Below are 19,225 nucleotides of genomic sequence, written 5' to 3'. Positions count from 1 at the left end.
TAGTAATACATTTCCTTTTGCAGAGTGCCTTAATGCCTGCTCAGTTATTCTTCAAGACAGAAGATGGAGGCAAATATCCTGTAATTTTTAAGCATGGTGATGATTTACGTCAAGATCAACTTATTCTTCAGATTATTTCACTCATGGATAAGGTGAAAATTACTAATCTATATCCTTGTCTTTCTGTTTTCTTCATTTTCCTTGTCAAAAGCAAGACTGTTAAAACACTGTTAATGCAGTTTATATTGCTGATAATTCCAGAGTTCTCAGATCTGTAGGTGGCCTTTTTTTCTTTTCTGTATAGATGTGCAATTATCCTGTGTAGATTAAGAAAAAAAATACAGAATTGCCAAACAAGCTCTCACTCATTATCAGTTTCAGTGAAAAACAGTGGAGATCAATGTCCAGTACACATCCTTTTAGTAACATAATCTGCCTTTCTGTTGCATTAATCTTTGCTTTTGTATGCTGTTTTTTTCCAGCTGTTAAGAAAAGAGAATCTGGATTTGAAGCTGACACCCTATAAAGTGCTGGCAACTAGTACGAAACATGGTATGAATACGTTTAATTCCTAAAAATACAGTATGGAGAAGAATCTCCTCCCTGTGTTCTTAGTGTGCAAGAAAGTCTTATTAGAGTTTAACCCATGGAAGTAAACAATCTGAGTCACCACAGTGTTCCACAGGTGACTCAAATGTCTTCATAAAAGGAGCCTGGTCTGGATTTAGGAGAAAATGACAATCAGTAGTTACCAATCTTTGCTGCTGGGCTTGCAGTGTGATCATGAACAAAAAACCTAACACTTCTATTTAGAGATCTTTGCATGAAATGGAGGAGAAAAACAAAAAATCAAACTTGACTACTTTTAAATACGTTCCGGATAAATGTTTGGAAAGCCATCAACATACTTTCTCTCATCTTGAAAACTTGTGAAAACACACCTTTTGCAAGTTAATGTGGTGTTAATGACAAGTCGTTTTAAAAGTATTGAAGGCGGGAGATTGGAAAATGGGACCAAAAAAAGTGTTTTGTTTTTTTTCTTATGAGAAGCAGTTGAATGACTGTGTATTAGTTCTGTCCATTCATAAACATGTATTACTATTGCAGGGTAGTTTGAAAGTTCTGTGCATTGGAAATTTTCTCTTGGCTGTTTTCTGTCATAGGCTTCATGCAGTTTATTCCATCAGTACCAGTTGCAGAAGTTCTTGCTACGGAGGAAACTATACAGGTACGTGATGGGGGAGTTGTAAATTGCCTTCTGATCAAACAGTGTAAGCTGAAGGCATAGATATTGTGCAAAATTCTTAATCTCTCAGCTCATTTTTTGATCTGTTAGAAGACAAATTATAGCTGGAAACATTTGTGGTCTGTTTAAAAAGGTATACATAAATGACCACTCGAGTATCTCATGTTCTAAAAGTAACAATATTTAAATAAATTACAGTGGAGTTCAGTTATGATACTGAAATCCCAGCTTTGTTGTAATGAGGAATAGCAGATACCTGACACTTTTTGCTGCATGTTTTGTTTCAGAGTGTTTATCTTTCATTCATTTGACTTTGTCAAAATATGATTAGTTCTTTTCTTTGTTCAATGAAACAACTAAGAAATTCATTCACATAATTTCTGAAGCCTGTTTCCCCTCAATAGTGGATATACAGGTACTGTAACTTGGTTTTGTTAGCAGATTTTCTTATTTCTCATGGATTTGAGTGGGGACACACAGCTGAATAGTGGCACACGAAACTCATACTGGTTTCAAGCCCAGCACACAAGCTAGATAGCAGAGCTCAGCTGGTTGAGATAAATATAGCTGGATAAAAACATACCAAACTGCTAGATGAGGTGAGCAGCTAATAGATTTTTAAATGAAAATAGAGCATATTTGTTTGGATTTGATTTGACATGGTGCTTTTTTCCTTTTGTGTAGATGATGCTGAGGTTTACATTTTTTTGTAGCTCAGTAACTGTGAGCCAAAGCAAACTAGCTCTCATCTCCGATAAACTACCTGTGCTAAAAATATGAAGATCTAAGTTGTTTATCATTTTTGGTTATCATTTGCTTAACAAATAAGCTTACCAAATATTTAACACATATAAAAATTGTTTATCACTAATCAGTGACCAGCATCAAGTTACATAAATTGGAGTTTTTTTAGCGTTCCATTCCATATAGGTTGTGATAAGGTACATCTGCGCAGTCAATAATTTTACAGATTATAAAGTGCTTTTTTGACAATCTTGTAATCTTGTGAGTATACTATTGATGATTCATTCCAGTACATGTTTCTGTAAAATAGTGTGTTTAGAAATGCCTGTGAAAACTGTTACTTTTCAACTCCTTACAATATCATGTGACTGGAAATAGGTGTCCTATAATTTCAGTTGCTATCCAGACATAAGGAGCAATTATTGCTGTGGAAATTTTTAATCTAAATAGACAGCGCACCAAAAGAGTGAGATTTCCTGTGCTGAAACATGATAAAATAGCTGGGCATCATAGGCCAAGGAAATGAAAAGTAATTGAACACTTCTAGGTGTTATGGAAGTTTGGTTTACTCTTTTTGAAAATACTCATTTTGGATTTCACAGCAGTTCTAATAAAGATGAGCACTCTATATAAACTACTGTATTAACTACTGGAAAGGTTTAAAGCCAGTAAACCAGTGCTGCCTGGTGAAACTCAGATCTCCAGGAGAGGTCTTTTGGTGTTTCGGTGTTACTTACTTTCTATCAGCAACCTTAAAATTGCAGTTCATGTTTTAGAAGGTCATTTACGTAAGTGTCTTAGTTTTTCATTATGATTTTAGTAACTTACATGCTATCCAGGGGACTACCACACTCTTCTTACAGTGCTTACTTAGATTAAGCTTACTGGAAGAAGCTTAGGCTTGGATATAACTAAGTTTTCTCTTACTCAAGAAGGTTAACAGGACTATTTGGGCCTGTCCACATATCATAGGAAATTCAGATTTTCCATTTGATGACTTAGGCTTATTTTCTTTTTAAACTCAATAGCAGCAGTTGTTTTATTGAGGAATAGGGAGACATGTAAGGATGCTAAACCCTGTAAGAGCATGGTCCCCAAATGTAGTTATAAAGCAGCACTGTTAATCCTGTTTTAGATTTTTGTTGATATGACCTAAACAGTTTGCCTTGGAAGTACTGTCACTCATAGTTACTGGTTAGTAACTTTTGAGTACACTATTAATTTTCTGAAACATTTAATAAAGGAAACTGCTTTTCAATTTCTGCATTGAGTGTAAGAATATGATAATTGAGACAAGATATAAATAAAAAGATATTAAACTAGATCTTACGAGGTGTTTTGGGGATGGTTGTTAGTTTAACAGATTATAATAGTGGCCATGTGTGGTCTTGATGTAAATTTCTTTTTTCCTTAAGACGCAGTTTTGTATTATGTGGAATAACTAAATATCTTCATGGCATTGTCTCCAGAATTTCTTCAGAAAACATGCCCCTAGTGAGACTGGCCCTCATGGAATCAGCGCAGAGGTGATGGACACATATGTTAAGAGCTGTGGTGAGTTATAGTCTAACAGCTGGTTATGTCTTAGATGATGTCTGAAGGATATGATGGAGGAGGTATTAAGTTATTTCAGTTTAGGTGGCTGCAGACAGGGCACTGTGCATGTACTTGCTTTCAGAAATGCAGTGAAAAGGATAATTTTAAGCCTGGCATGTCACACACAAGACTGCTCTTGGTGGTTCTTAAAGGAGAGTATGAGTTAAATACTCTTTGCTTTCCAGCAATAATCTTATTTCTGCCCTCTCTGTATTGTGAGTTGGGGTCTTCATAATGCAGGGACATGTAAAGCATTTATACAGTGATAAATCATCTGTATCAAAATTCTGATTTGTTTCGAAAACGTTAGGCATTTTGAGGTCTGTGGTTACATTTATATGAAAAAAAAAGTGGTAGTGTAGTTTCATGCTCAGTAAACTGATGACTGTGTTAAAATACCACATTTACTGTGCATAAAAAATTCAAAAAAAACTTCATTCTAAGAAAAAAAAAGAGCATTCAGGTGTAACCACACAGTATCTTCTCCTTTGCCCTTTTCTTTCTGATGGTCCAGTCTTTAGAACTGCTTGAAACTCTTCTGGTTAGTGGGTGAAAGCAGCAATTCAAACAGTTTGTTTCTTATCACTGCTGATCTTCTGAATGCTGCTGACATGAATATCCAGACTTATATCCATGCCTAAAACTTATTTACTGTGGCCTTAAAATAGCTTCAGTTCAAAACACATACATTCACTTAGTTCAAAATATTTCAGCTTCTTTTGAAGTATCTTTATCCCAATATTAAACTAATTTAGTCTTTAAGAGTTAGGCATTGTCACGGTGCGGGGGCTACGTGCCCCCAGCCCGGCGGCGGCGACAACAGGGGTGCGAGAGATCCCCCTGGCAGACCCTGCTCAATTCCAGCTGCTAGCGGAGGTTCGGCGCAGATGAACAAAGAGGCAGCAGCGCAGGTCCTGGGGTCGGAACAGGGGTAGCTTTATTCAGCGACACAACTCCCGGTTCCAAGGTCCCAAGACCCTAAGCCAAGGAATATACAAATAAAGAAAATAAAAACACACCACAACAAGGCATCTAATTGTATAATGAGAAATTAAAATCCCAACAGTACTGAATAAGTTCCAGAGTTTTAGTACTTCAAACGTTCTTCATAGTGCTGATAATCTTAGATTATTCTTCACCAGCACCACTCCTGCCCCAAGTCTCTCTTGTATATTTATTGTTAGTGAACTAGAGCTAAAATAATGTAATATGCTGTTGTTAATTGTGTGGAACTTGTTTCTCTCCAGGAAAGGTACCCATACTGATGTTTACAATTTACTTTTTACAGCTGGTTATTGTGTGATTACTTACATCCTTGGAGTTGGAGACAGACATCTGGATAATCTGTTGCTAACAAAAACAGGTAATTCTTTCTAGCAGTATAATTTTATAGCAGCAGTTGTTTAATTTCTAATGTGTTGGTACTTTTTCGTTGCATTTTCCTTGTGAATATAACCCACTGAGTATTGCAGACTAGATTGTATTTTAAAATGTAAGTTATATTGTCTCATTTAAGGTAGTATTTGCTCCAGTGTGTAATAAGAAGATGATTTCTTAAATAGAGGAAATGAAGGATTTGAAAATAAAACTGCTTCAACTATTATAATCACTGCTGTGGGATAGAGGGAATTTCAGTTGTTTTCATCGGAAATGAGTTCATGTGTAGCTGCATGTGCTTCACAAGTTTTGACAAATACCATTTCTTACAGGGGAACGTCTTTTTGAATTGTTGTTTGGCTTATTTTTACTTGCTTGCTTACTTTTGAACTACAGCTTCCCTAGGAGTTCTGATTGCTTGAATGCCTTCATTACATAGTGGTGGAGAATTAAAGAGTTGTGGTTAAGTGTTTATTATGAAGTGAAACGTTTATTGAATGAGAAACATTTAAATAAAAAATGTTATTTGGAAAAAAGAGACCCATCCACGTGGAAAGCTTGTTAGTTACAGGTAAGGCTGAAGCATATACTGCTTTTAACCATGGTAGTCTTTCTGAAAGAGTAGAAATTTAACACTTGGTCTAAATGGTCTTAGGACCCTTCTTGGACAATTGGGTAAAAAGTCTTGCTCTAAGCTCATGGGGGAACAACTAAAGCGAGTGTATTTTACCTTATCTGTTTGAAGATATACAGTCATTTAAAGATCTGTCTTGAGAGGTCTCTCATTTATCTGTGATGGTGGATATAAATCTTTCCATAGCAGGCTCTGCTTGCATGCTGAGAGTAGTAGTAGTAGTAGTAATAGTAGTAGTAGTAGTAGTAGAAGAAGTAGTAGTAGTAATAGTTCAGTGTTTTGAATTGCGATGAAGTGCATCTTACCTGTCTGTGTTAAGAAGTACACACGGTAGCTTTACTGGAAGAATTTGGGGAGTACAGCAGAGGGCAGTGCACATCCATCGTACATTCCAAGTCTGAAAACCCACGGTCTGCCACAAACTGTGGGCTTTTGTGAGCTATTAACGGAAATCCTTCTGTTTTACATGTTCCAAGTACAACAAAGACTTGCTACCAAGACTTGTGTCTTGCTACTGAAAATCCCTTAGCCTTAAGTTAGAAGAAGCTAATTTAATTCTTCTCCTGAAGAATGCATGCTCCAAGTACATCCTTCAAAATCATACGCATCCTTTCTTGATGATATTCATGTAATTAATTGAAGTTTTACAGTGGAGTAAAGAATGCTGGGTACCAGCTGTGGGTTCATATATTTCTTACATGTCATTACTTTTGTTTTTGGCTCAGCCTTTCAGTTTGGTGAATGTAGCCACATCTGTTAGACTCCTTCCAATATAATTGGTGCATCATCTTGTAACATTCAGATGTCCATGCTTATAATACATACAGTATAGTTTATATATTAAGCATTAGATAGAGAAGTTCATAAAAACATATTGGTTTTTACACATTAGAAATGTGGGTTTTTGCATGAGATGTCAGTTATCTAATGAAATAATTTCTGTTGTCTTTTATGACTCTTTTATGCCTATAGTTCTGGAAATGGAATGGCGTTTTTGTAGTAGTAGTCTTGAAAAAGACATCTGGATTTTCATGTTTTTAAGTACTGTATTATTATACTTCAAGGACAACTGTAGAAGTGTGTTCAGAAGAAGATGTGGGGAACCTTTAGTCAAAACATTCTTATCTGTCAGTAATGTTAAAAATTACAAAATTGCATCAGTTTCATAAACGCGTCGTGGCTGGTAACCCAAAGGCCACATTATATACTCAATATTTCATGACAGGGATATTTATTTTCTCTAAAAACTTTGAACTTTTTACGTCTCATGGAGACAAAATGCATTTTCAATTGGTCTGTGTTTTAAAATCTTGTTTCTAAATCCGTAGCAGATATTACTGTGGTTTGTGGATAACAAGACACTTTTTCAGCTGTATGCCTAGGTTTAGGCAACATCAGTGCCTCCTTTTAGGATTACATACTGATTTATATATTGAAGTTGGCATCTGATTTAACAGCTAACATTCCTTTTGTTGCCTTGGAAGGAAGATCTGGGTGGCTGTGAAGCTGGATTGTGATATACGAGGTGTAGCATGTTCAGTTAACTTCCATGGAATTATGCGCTAGGCTATTACATTACAATTACGCCATGCTGTCCCCTGAGAACATTTTGTTCTGCAGTTCTTACACTCTCTGATTTGACTGTAGAGTCAGGATCTAGGTACTAATAAAATATCCGGATATGGATGTCTTCATATTTGCAAGGCGGTCAGTACATTCATAAGGAGAGTAGAAAGTGTTTCAGCTTTCATAGACAAGTGAAGTCCCATTAGAGGTATCTTAGTAATTTCAACTTGCTTCACAGACATGCAGAGGTTTCACAAAGGTCCAGGCTATGTGTAGATATTGTAGGATATCCTAGACATTCAGATGGCTTTCTTGATAGCACTGCTTATGTGTGTTTCTGACCAACTTACTCTCACCCTAGTGATGACCAGCTTATTCTTCAATAACCTCTGGTCACCTGCATGAAAATGCAAGTTCTCAAAGTACAGGGGCTTTGACCTGAGCCATACACTTGACATTGCTCTGTAGCAGGAGGGAAAATTGCTATGTGGATAAAATTATGTTATTAATATCTAAGAGCAGGTCAAAGACTCGGTGCTCAGAACTCGAAAACCACATTTGCTTTTGGCATCACGAGTAAATAGATGAAATAACTAGGCTGTCTTCTCATTTAATGCTTAGAGGTAGAACTGTGGTCACCAGCTGACACCACATTTGTTCTTCAGTCTCGGTTAGAAAGGGTTGCCAGCAAAGACAGCAAGGACCTGAACAGATTTGTGTATGAAATAACACCATGTGTTTGTACTTCCTGTGTTTTTCAGTCAAAAAAATCTATCCCAGAGAAGATCTGAGATGGTAGAAATGGAAAGCTTGCAAGATTCAAACATTCACTCTGTATCAGTATTTAGACAATACCCTGTTAAATACATTTATTAATGTTGCAAAATACGGTAGTATGTAAAATACAGTTTTAAAATATATTTTAAAATGTTTCTGGTCTTGATAGAGGGACATTTTTATTTAAAAAAAAATAAAAAAACACCAAACCAAAACTAATGCATATTTTTGTCCTTTAGTTTTCTCTCTGGAATTCCATTTTCTGTGGTGCTTATTATTAAAAAGAAGATAACCTTTTACCTTTTGATCTGTTAAAACAATTTCTCTTCTAGGTACCTTGAACAGCATTTGTCATCTAGTTATAAATATCAGACCTGGTTTTTTTTTATAATATGCCTGAATAGAATGTCTTTTGAGAATGGACAGCTTGGGGGAGGGAGGTGAGTTAAAATGCTTAAGACAAGCTGGGCTCTTACCAGTTACATGGGTGACAGTGTTAAACTTTACCTCCATCTGTTGCTGCATACTGACTTCAAAACCTGTATCCTGAATAAGTTCTTAAAAATTCACATTACTTTCATTGTTGTGTAGTCTTAGAAAACTGTAAGATGCTGCTTATGAAAGTAAATTAGGCATTCTGATTTTTACATCATGCCAATGGTCTGTTAGCAAATAGAAATTTTGACAGTAACATTAGAATTTGCCAGGAAAGTCAGAAAAACATCTCATCCATCCAGTCATTTTCATCGAGGACTTTTCATCCTATTGCTTCAAATTTAAAATAAGAATTTAGTTAAAATGACTAAATTTTAACTATACTAAATTACTAAATACTAAATATAAAAATATTTTTTATATGGGCCAAGTTAAAATAATAGTGGTGCTTGAGGTTTACAAAGAAGTAATGAAATTTTTATTTTGGTTTACAAATTGTGTTTCGGTTTAGTGGTTTCTTTGTTCATCCCCAACAACACAAACAGAGTAGCTTTGAATAATTTGCCTTTTTTACTGTTAAGAGACAATTGCCATCAGATGTACTTTATTTCAGTAATTGCATCTAATTTGCTCTGTCCTCTGCATTTTAAGGTTTTCAGAGTTCTGTCTGGTTTTCAGTGCTTTTTCCTAGGAAAACAATTTCTGTGCTGCTCTATAGGCACTTTCCCCTGTACTAAAATCTAAGTATTAGCAGTGAAAGCAGTGGGCAGATCACCCTCTCCAGCTGCAGTCAGGTGTTACTGGCTATTGCAAGGACCAGGTATGAATTTTTATTCTCTGCAGGTCCATGCTTCACTTAATCAAAGACTGCTGAAAGAAAGTCAAATGGACTTTGAAATCCCTGATACCCGGACTGGAAGGCAGGGTAAATTCCGTGTTTTGTGCCATGTCCTTGAAGTCTCCAGTGCCCTTTCCTCTTTATTCCATAAGTTAGAAAACCAGGTGTTGAGTGGAAAAATGTAGTCAAACTCATAGAATAAAAAAATTTTAAAAAAACAAAAGCTCAAAAGTACCCAACAGTATCCACTCTTAGCTTTCGAATTAAATAATTTTATATATGTGTGCTGCTTATTCCTGGAAGCTTGTCATGTTCCAGTTAGTAAATGCCTTGTGTCTTTCTTTTTCTACAGTAAAATAAACAGGGAGGGCAGGGTGATTTCTAGTGTGCTAGTTTTAAAGATGAGATCTGTTTCACATGTTGTCTTAAGTAACTCCTGGTTTTAATGTAAATCATGACTAAAACAAATAAAAAAACCCCTTTATGATTTAGCACTCATTTGGGAACAGTAGTAAACCAAAGTAGAGGTCCAGTTTTCTCTGTAATTTATAAACATATCTAAGGATCAGGAGACCTTTAAATTAAGACATACTAAATCAGAAGAAGTTGGATCATGATAAAACATGATGGTCTAAGAGATGGAAGGGTATGTGTTATGACACTCACACTGTATATTGAAGGAAGGACATATAATTGTTTGTAAAACCATGTTTTGCAAACAATTATGTACTTCAGAAAAAGTAATGTTGCAGAAAGAATAACATACTTTAGAATATGCATAGCGAAGCATAACATACTTTAGAAAAAGTAAAGCTCAGGTGAAGGCTGGATTACTGGGAGGACAGGTGATTACTGTGTATAAATATCATTAATTGAGTATGAACTGTTACAGGGAAGGGACTGATACAAGTTGTAGAGAGACCATCCCTTGGGATGCTGAGAAACTGTCTGGACATGTCCCTGGCTAAGGCACCTGGCTCTGGGTGTCTCTACTTAACCAGGGGGTTTGACCAGGTATCCTCCAGAGGTCCCCTTATTCTTGCAATTGGAGTTATGCTGACTGAAAATTGTCACATTCATTAATATAGTGAAAGTGGAATATTCAGTGTAACGTCCTGATACAAATGGCACTTGGGATGATCATGTGAGAGACTGGCAGCCTTTTTATCTTGGTCTTGAAGATTTGAAATAATTTAGTTTATTAACTTGATAAATTTATTACATATTAACATAAATAAGAATATAAATATCTGTTTTCAGTATTAAATACATAGCAAATTTAATTTGTCCAAAGCAGGCTTGTTCTTCACTTGTTCAGTTAAGTCCTGGAGGGTAACACAAGTCAGGTTCCACTGTAGGACTCTAGACCTTCAGTGCTCCCTCAGGCTGCTCCTGGTGTAGAGGATTTGTGCAAGCACCAGGGAGAGCCTTTTGTCCATGTTCTGTAGCATGCTATGCTGGTTTAATTGATCTTGCAGGAGCTGAATTAAAATTAATCAAGTCTGTATTTAACACACAGGTGTGAAAGGTATTATATATATACTTATTTAAATGTGAGCTTGTACGTACATTTTAAGCCAGCCTAAAAAACAGCTGAATTTTGAAGTACAGCTAGGAAACCTATAATGCTAATGCAGGATGGCCTTGTCTCACTTTCTAAGTGTCTATCACTCAATTATTGAAATATTTTTGAATGTTTCAGATGTCTTTGTTGCCAGTGTAAATTATTAATTATCATCTTTTATTCCTTATCTCCAGAGCAAACTGAAAAAAAATATTTCTTCTGCAAGGGTTACTGTTTTATTCAAAATGTTGTCTCTTGACTCTTCAAGGTGACAGGTTTGAATAAGTGAACAGAAAGCAAGTCCCCAAAACTTTTCATTTAAACATTTTTTCTAGCTTAATGATGAACAGATTGCTTCAGAAATTTGGTGTACAAAAAATGAGCTCTAAAAGAATCTTTTACCAGCCCAGAAAGACTGTATTGAAGGAATGTTTTTTTTAATAGCACAATTAGTTATGCAAAATGTAATGGTTGTGGTATTTATAAGTCAGCAAATACCTTGCCTCTTGTTGAGGATACTTGTGATCTCTCTTTGAAATTGGACTGTCATGGGATTCGTTTCTTGGGTTGAAGAATGCTTATGACAGATCTCAAAAAGCCTTTTCTAGTGATACTACATTATTATTCAATGAAACAGTCAAAGACAGGTGATTAACTGAAAAATATGACTGCTCCATTTTTTTTTTTCCAAGAGCACTTAGAACCTAATCTTATGAAATCTTAAAATGAATGCACAAGCTGCCGGTTAAAATACCCCAAAGCAAATACCCCCCTGTCTGTAATGCTGCTTAGTTCCATAATTCTTAAGCAAGACTACTCTATCTTCTTTGCTGTGTTTGTCTAGATAACAATCATGCTAATAATTTTCTATCTTCTTGTTTAAAAGATCTTCTATCTTGTATCTGCATGCATATCTGCACTCTCACCATCTTTTTGTAATATAGCTGTGGTATGGCTCAAGTCATTGCTTAAATTACACATTTCAAACTGAAAATACAGTTGCAGAACACATTAAGAGACATTTTTCTGTTTAACATGGACAGTATTTAACTGAGTCAAGATTATTCTTGAAAAAAAGGCTACCTAAGAATTATGAATTGTTTTATTTCTATTAACACAAGTTTTTGTGTATTAATAATATATTCATTCTTTAAGTTTTTTGAAGTTGCTGGCAAACTGAAGTTTACCAAGGGAAGTTCAGTTGTTCATTTTGCCACCAATGACATGTCATGCGTAGTTCAGTAATATTGTCCAGTAGTAAGGGAGCACTCTGCACTCTCCCCAGTTAATGTGTGAGCATTATGGTGAGCAGCGTGGCAGGCTGTTGATAGGAAGGACAGTTGCCTTATGCATTTGAAGAGAGGAGACATACACAAGTTTTTGTTAATGCTGCAGAAGTGTTCTGAATGCAGTCAGTTGAACTGAGAATGGAAACGTAGTGATCAAGTTAGGCAATTTTAGTACTGAAAAAGGGTGTGACAAACTTTTTGGTGGAGATGAAATCCAGTTTCAAATTTGGAGTTGTAGTGATGTTTCTTCAGTGTATTTCAAAACCATTGATAATTTTTGACCCTACTTGAGCAACTCAAAAGACTTCTGAAACAGCATTGAACTTATCTTTGGTGTTCAGTGGATTTGAAGGGTTGTTTATAGGATTTACTTTCTTTTTGTTATATTAGTTGTATGTTAAATTTACCATATTTCATGCCTCAGCAACCAAATGCGAAACACACATTGCACTGCTTTAAGTATTAATGTTTAAATTTCCTAACAAATTAAAAAGAAGGTGCTAAGAATGAGTAGTATCTATTATATAAACTGTGCATTTAATAGCTACTGACCAGTCTCAGTATTGGTACAGTCTTTGTGAATGTACTCCACATGTCTAAAAATAAAAAAAGCTTGAATTTACATCAGCTTTGCTTCTTTAGAACCATAATTTCCAATTAACAGCTGAAGATAAAAAATATATTGTTATAAACCTTACAGAAAACTTTCTGGGAGCTGCTTGCTATCTTATTAATAATTCTATTTTTCTAAGTTTTGCACCAAGAACTTTTATTATGTGCAGTGTTTGCCTTTCCTTCTTCTACAGGTAAACTGTTTCACATTGACTTTGGTTATATTTTGGGCCGGGACCCCAAGCCCCTTCCTCCCCCGATGAAGCTGAACAAAGAGATGGTGGAAGGCATGGGAGGCACCCAGAGTGAGCAGTACCAGGAGTTCCGTAAGCAGTGCTACACAGCCTTTCTCCACCTCCGCAGGTAACAGCGCTGGGCTTATGCCAGAACTCATGAGAGCCACTCCAAAGCAGGAGAGGAGACCAGTAAATGAATTGCTGAAATGTTTCTGTTGAAAATTCAAAGCTTGTTTAAATGTGAACACAAGAATTTGTATGAAACAAAGGAATGAAAACATCACAGTGTTGGTGTAATGTGGAGGATGAATGTAGTTGTTCAAGTTAAAGCCCTCAGTTTTGCTTGTTTAATAACTTAAATAGCTTCATTTCATAACTCAAGTGGAATATTAAATTATATTTCTTTTTGGGTATGGTTTTGCCCTTAAGCTTCTTTTCATCTGATTATTGATGATCAAGGAACTGTCATTTTAATTTAAGTCATTACTTATTTGCTGCTTTATCCTCCTCCAGTTTAAATTAGTGGTGATCGAATTCTTTGGCTTGAAGATGACACACACATATGCTTAGTTCAGTTCAGCTCCTGTGGGACAAAAATTAGCAACTTGTAGTGACAATCAAGCATGTTAGAATTTCTTTAAATACCCAGAATGGTGGCAGCTAAAAATTCTTTAGACTCTGGTATCTATGAACCAACAGATCTTTCTTTTACATTTAGAATCAGCTTCATTCTTTTACAGTGACTATATTACTTACCCATTAACTTTCTGAGCCAAGTAGCTCATTTTTGTTCTGTTTGAACAGAGGACAGGTAAGCACTCCTGGTCCGTCCAGGGATTTGATTTAGCACATCTTCAATGAAGAGGAAAGATTTTCTTTTTAATATCAAAGATTACCTAATGGAAACTTTCAAGTATGTGTAAGAAATTGATAATATGGTAAGCTTATGTGAAAAGTACCTGGAATATGGAAAGCAGCCAGTGTTAAAAAATAAAATGCTGCATGTAGTTCTTCAGTTGATAAAAGGAGGAAGACTAAGGAGTTGGTCTAGGAACTGAAATTATTAATGGGTTAAAAAGCCATTCAGCAGTTTGAAAAAATAGTGGCACGTTGTCAACAAGCAATATTTGTGGCTTCAGAGAGTAGTCCAACTTCTGAACTTTGCTTAAAGCTGTTTTGTAATGCTGTATTTATTTGTCATATACTTAAGTTGTTCTTCTTTAAACCTAGCTGTTTCAGTGGAAAGGTCTGTTGAGTCAATGAAGGATTATTCATTGAATTAATTTATGTCATGATTTGCTACAAAGATCATCACTAAATGTGTAGTATAATGGTAATTTGGGTATACAACTAAAATGTAAATCAATGTGGTTTTATTTTTGATATCTGGAATTGTAGTTGTAATTACAGTATCACCAATATTTGCTCACTTTACTGGAAAATACTTTTACATGGTTCTGGATAAATACCCTTAAGGCTTTCAATAAAAATACTGTATGATAATATTAAAATTACTGTAATTATTACTTTAAGCAGCTAGAACTAAAAATAATTAAGATTACTTGTTAGAAAAGAATAATTGGTTGTGAAACACTTTAGTTCTAACAGTTCTGCATATTGACAGAAACCCACTCACAGAGAGATTTTCTGGCCAAGTAGTGTAAAATCATAACCTCTGATAGCTAAGACAAATGCAAACTGTCATCTCCATCAGGCTGTGCTTTATTTTAGTTCTTTATTTCCCTGAGGAATAACCAATTTTCTACATATTGCAAGTGCTGTATCTTGGTGTATCAGGATTCCTGGTGGAATGGATGTTGCATAGTGAAAAAAAAAAACACAAGGAATTTTAAAGCTACAAGTGGAAGAATAGTTTTGTCCGTTGTTTCTGGTTGTAAGCAGTTTTGCATATGATCACTATTGTATGTTCTTTAGTTAGTTCAGGGGATTTTCTTAGGGAGTAGGAATAAGGAGATGCTTTCCACTTTCTTGAGTAATAGTAATCAGTCAAGTGTCTTTGTCAGCAGTGCTGTAGTGAAGGAGCAGCTGCTGCATTGTGAATGTGTTGCAGGGCAAATTGTGGCTGTCAGCAGGACTTGGGCTGTAGCAGCCTCTTATGCTTTCTTTGTATATTTTGAGCCTGTTTAAAGATGTTTAAATCCTGCTACATGTCAGCATTTCCTTTCCATCAAGAGTTTCCTGCCTACACATCTTCAGCAGGTTCCATAGTATCACAAAATCGTTCATTAGTCCCACCTCCCAGCTCAAGGAGGGTCATTCCAGAGCACATGGCACAGGGTTATGTTCTGGAATATCTCCACTGAGATATTCCAGAGGGAGGCTCTGCGCCCTCTTTGGCATTCTGTAACAGCAAGGTATCCAGTCAGAGCATTTCAGATTTTTTTTTCCAGAGTGCAAATTGCTCTACATTGTTTTGTTCCCTCCTAGTAAGAGTTTTCCCTGCATTTGTTCTGTGAGAAGCTTGCTGTTCAGTTTGAGTTATTGGACATAGGTAAGGACAGAGGAGTAGGAGGTAAGTTGGAGTAGGGACTGAAGCTGTAGTTTGGGCTGAGATTTCTTTCTCTGTATGGGTGTGGATGTTCAGTTGGCTGGAGTAGTTTTTCCCCTGTCTGTTCTCAGTTTAGTGACTGAGGGTGCTGTCCAGATCTGAATGGAAACACTGTGCAGTAAGTGGAAAGCTGTGATGGCCCTTGGGAAGTGCTGCTCCTTTGGAAAGATTGTAGTGCAGTGTCTGGATAGTGTTCTAAAAGCTGGGATTAGATGATGAAGAGAGAGGAGCAGAAGTGAAGTTGGGTAGGATCAGTTCCATATTCACTGAGTTCAGACTTCAAGGAAATACTTTGGGAAGAATAAATGCCATAATTTATTATAACTAACTGTGACATGACAATGATTAGGGAGTATTCATGCTCTTGAGAAGATAATTTTGTCATGGGGAGTCCCATGTTCCATTGAAAGAAAGGTAGTATCCTTAAGGCATTTTAAACTTGGGAATTTTGACTTAGACCAGGTCAGCAGGGCCTTAGTTTGGGACTGCAGATAACCATATACCTTCCTGTCCGTGTCTTTATAGTGGATGTTTGTAGCTTCATATTTGGTAGAGTATTGCAAAGTCAACACCCTAAATATTTGATTGTTTAGGACATCTATGTGCAAAGGATCTGGTAAATATTGAAAAAATAAATAAACGAATGCTTAGGATCAAGCAGATGTTTGAGATATTAACTACTTGAAAACAAAAGTTGCTGTTCTTAGAAAACACAGTAATGAGAATTTGATCTTTTGTCTGATGTCGGTTCATTTCTTGATATATGAGACCTTTTCTATGAAGAAGTAGAATTTTCTTGTTGAATTTCTTTAATGGTAATTCATGTTCAAAACAGAAGTTACTCAACCTTCAGTTCAGCTGACTGCTCATTGATTTTGTAAGTTAATTTGTACTGAGTTTGAAGAAAGCAAAGAATAATGTGAGAAGGATTTAGGTTTCAGTTTAGTACTTCCTTAAACCTCCTTAAAACTAGGAAAACCTGGCTCAGATGTTGTTCTGGCTGTGGATGGATGTCAGCCATTCTAGAGGCCTTTGTAATGTAGATGTCAAAGATGAGTGATATACCTTGCTTGACAAAGGTGTTTGTTTTTTTTACTAGTCAGGCTCCTAAATCAGGTGATTCAGCAAAATCTCTCCTCTTAGATGAGTTTGGGCTGTCAGTTCCCCACCTGTAAAACTCATGGCACTGGCACGTTTGCCAAAGATGTTGCCTGTAAGAAGGATCACAGTTAATTGCTGAGTTATAGAAATGTTGGGGTGAGGGGCAGAGGACAGATCTGCCGGTAGTATAGTGAAAAATTCTTCCTTAATTTTTAGGGTTTTTTCCACTCCATACTTCCTCCCCAGATTACCTTTCCTTGATTTTTTTCTGCCCCCAAATGAGTATCTTCAGGTGATCTTATTTTTCAAGAATCAGAATTCTGACTTCATTGTATGAAACACAACTGTCTCTTAACTGGCATCTAACAATGATCTCTAGACCTCTACAATCTTTTTTTTACAAGCCTCCATCACATAAATAGCTCCCGTAACCTGTAGCACTTATAAGCTCTTATCCTCTATGTGGTTGAAGAGCAAAAGGGACTCTGAGATTTTGCATTCTGTGTCAGTTTGAAAGGAAAACTACTGACAGAAGGTACCAGTAATCTAGGAAGAGACTTCAAAGCATGTACCTATAAAATTTAAGCATGCTTAAAAAGAAACCTTCTGGTTTCAGGCAAGTAGAAGAAAAATTGATTAAAATCTGTGGTGTCTGTTTCTAGCAGCAGAGCAACCTGACTGCCATATTTCTTAGCCAGATCTGAAGCAAAATGGTAGAGTTAACTTTCCTTCTTTTAATTTGTCATAAAAGTAATTTTCCTGACTCCAGCCCCCTACTCTTGGGGAAGTGAAATAAAACTGCTGAAAGAAATAAGGCACTGAGAATTTCTAGCCAAACAGTTGATTTTGATGCTTTTCTTATAACGTCTTAAAACTTATATTGGAATGTGTTTGGTAGCGTTAGTTCCAGATGATAATAAAGTGTCAAGAGGTTTTGTTGCAATTTAGTTTTTCTAGAGAGATGTCTTTTTTGAGCAGTGTTTACTTTGTAAAATGCAGCTATGAAGGAGACCTTTTGTTTAGTTGAAATACTTTGCACTTGTTGCAATTGTCAGCTGATATATATTCAGCAGCTTCCTAATAAACAAGTTTTGCTGCTAAGAATTCATTTTCTCTCATCTGTGAAGTTCATGGTTCTCTTAGCAAGGCAGTATTTCAAATGGGGAAGTCAGTAACATATTTTGTGTCTTAAAGGGAGCTAGATCTTTTTGTAGAGGAAAGGGAGTTTCAGTTTGTGTTGAACAGCTTGAAAGTTATCATCTGAAAAAGAAACTGACAGCTAATTTTCTTCAAGGGCAAAATGGTGCTCTTTAAAAAAACATAGTCATGAGTGTTTCCAACACCATTTTAAAGCCAAAAACTGTTCTCTGATTTGTCTCTTTTAATGGTTATAGATGACATTTGTATTTCCAAAGTGTACTGTGCTACCACTATTACTGGAGCTTAACTGAGCAACTGAAGACTTGGATCTGGTTAAATATTTAACTCATTGTGTCAAAAGCCCTTGCTTTTGACAAGTGATTGGAAAAATATTTTTTTGTACTTATGAAGACTTGATCTCTTTGAATATATATCATGCTGCTGTATCACTTTGTAATAAAAAATAACCTTTGCATCAATATTCTTGCATATGTTTATCCTAACAGAGGTAGAAAGTGGCATTATAATTTAAAATTTATGAAATCATAGTTTACATTTCATGTGTCTCTGAGTAAATTTTCTGATTATTTTAGAAAACTGCAACAAAATCAGAGTATTTTATTCCATTTTGGCAGTTTGAGAGATTTTGAAGGTTAAACTTTGATAGTGTATCTCAGTATCTTGAGTTCTTGAACATAAATACTTTCAATTAGTATTAAAAATGGATCTCTGAAGCATTAACTGTGCTTTGTAAAATGATGATGAGTTCTTAAATTGTTTACAAAATGTCATTTGTACAGTTTACAACATGTTTTACCTAATTTGCTCTTCTGCTTAGGTATTCCAACTTGATCTTGAATTTATTTTCCCTCATGGTGGATGCCAACATTCCAGATATTGCTCTTGAACCTGACAAGACTGTAAAAAAGGTAATTGTGAAGCTTTCATTGTCTTTCAGCGACCCAGGGCATCTCATTACAAAATTTTCAATCACTTGTGATGATGAGTTATTTGTGTCTCATCTGAAAATACTTGCTCCTGTTTTATAAGCTTTGAGCAACTTCTTTCCTCACTGAAGTTAAAGACAGGAGAGTGTACTTGGAGAGCACTTAGCATATGTGCCTGTGAATCCAGAATGCCTTTTCATCATCCATGTAATGCTGCACACTCTGCTCTAGAACTCTTTTCCAATGGGTACTTCAGGTAAAACCAGTATTTCCACCTTATCAAACTTAGAAGTGAAGCAGTCGACACTGATTGTATCATGAAAGATTATCCCATCTAGTCTAGAAACTTTTAAGACATGGATGGTTTTATAAAAACAGTCTTCTTCTAGTTATAAAACCAGTCTACTGAAGAGCTAAGAAACAAGAACAAGAAATTTTTGTTTATTAGGAAGGCAGACTTGTGTCCTGTAATTCTAACTTTGTCCTTTAGACCAGCTTAATTCATTATTCTCCTTTTGGTGTTTGAGCAGTAGTTGAAAAATACATGAAAAATA

General features: G+C 35.8%; 1 protein-coding gene across 4 annotated transcripts in view; it reads left to right on the top strand.

The window, feature by feature from the left end:
• Positions 1-19,225, top strand: part of PIK3C3 (phosphatidylinositol 3-kinase catalytic subunit type 3) — a 67,521-nt gene that overhangs the window by 31,561 nt on the left and 16,735 nt on the right. For all 4 annotated transcript variants that reach the window (XM_041490256.1, XM_041490254.1, XM_041490255.1 and 1 more), the window contains 7 exons: positions 24-152; positions 483-552; positions 1,164-1,228; positions 3,460-3,544; positions 4,875-4,949; positions 12,873-13,041; positions 18,563-18,653. In XM_041490256.1, coding sequence (XP_041346190.1) covers positions 24-152; positions 483-552; positions 1,164-1,228; positions 3,460-3,544; positions 4,875-4,949; positions 12,873-13,041; positions 18,563-18,653 — 684 coding nt within the window. The remainder of the gene's footprint in view (positions 1-23; positions 153-482; positions 553-1,163; positions 1,229-3,459; positions 3,545-4,874; positions 4,950-12,872; positions 13,042-18,562; positions 18,654-19,225) is intronic.

Source organism: Pyrgilauda ruficollis, unplaced genomic scaffold, assembly GCF_017590135.1.
Source record: "Pyrgilauda ruficollis isolate IOZ18807 unplaced genomic scaffold, ASM1759013v1 scaffold121, whole genome shotgun sequence".
Lineage (NCBI taxonomy): Eukaryota > Metazoa > Chordata > Aves > Passeriformes > Passeridae > Pyrgilauda > Pyrgilauda ruficollis.
The sequence above is the reverse complement of the archived record's forward strand: the minus strand, read 5'-3'. Positions and strand labels throughout refer to the sequence as shown.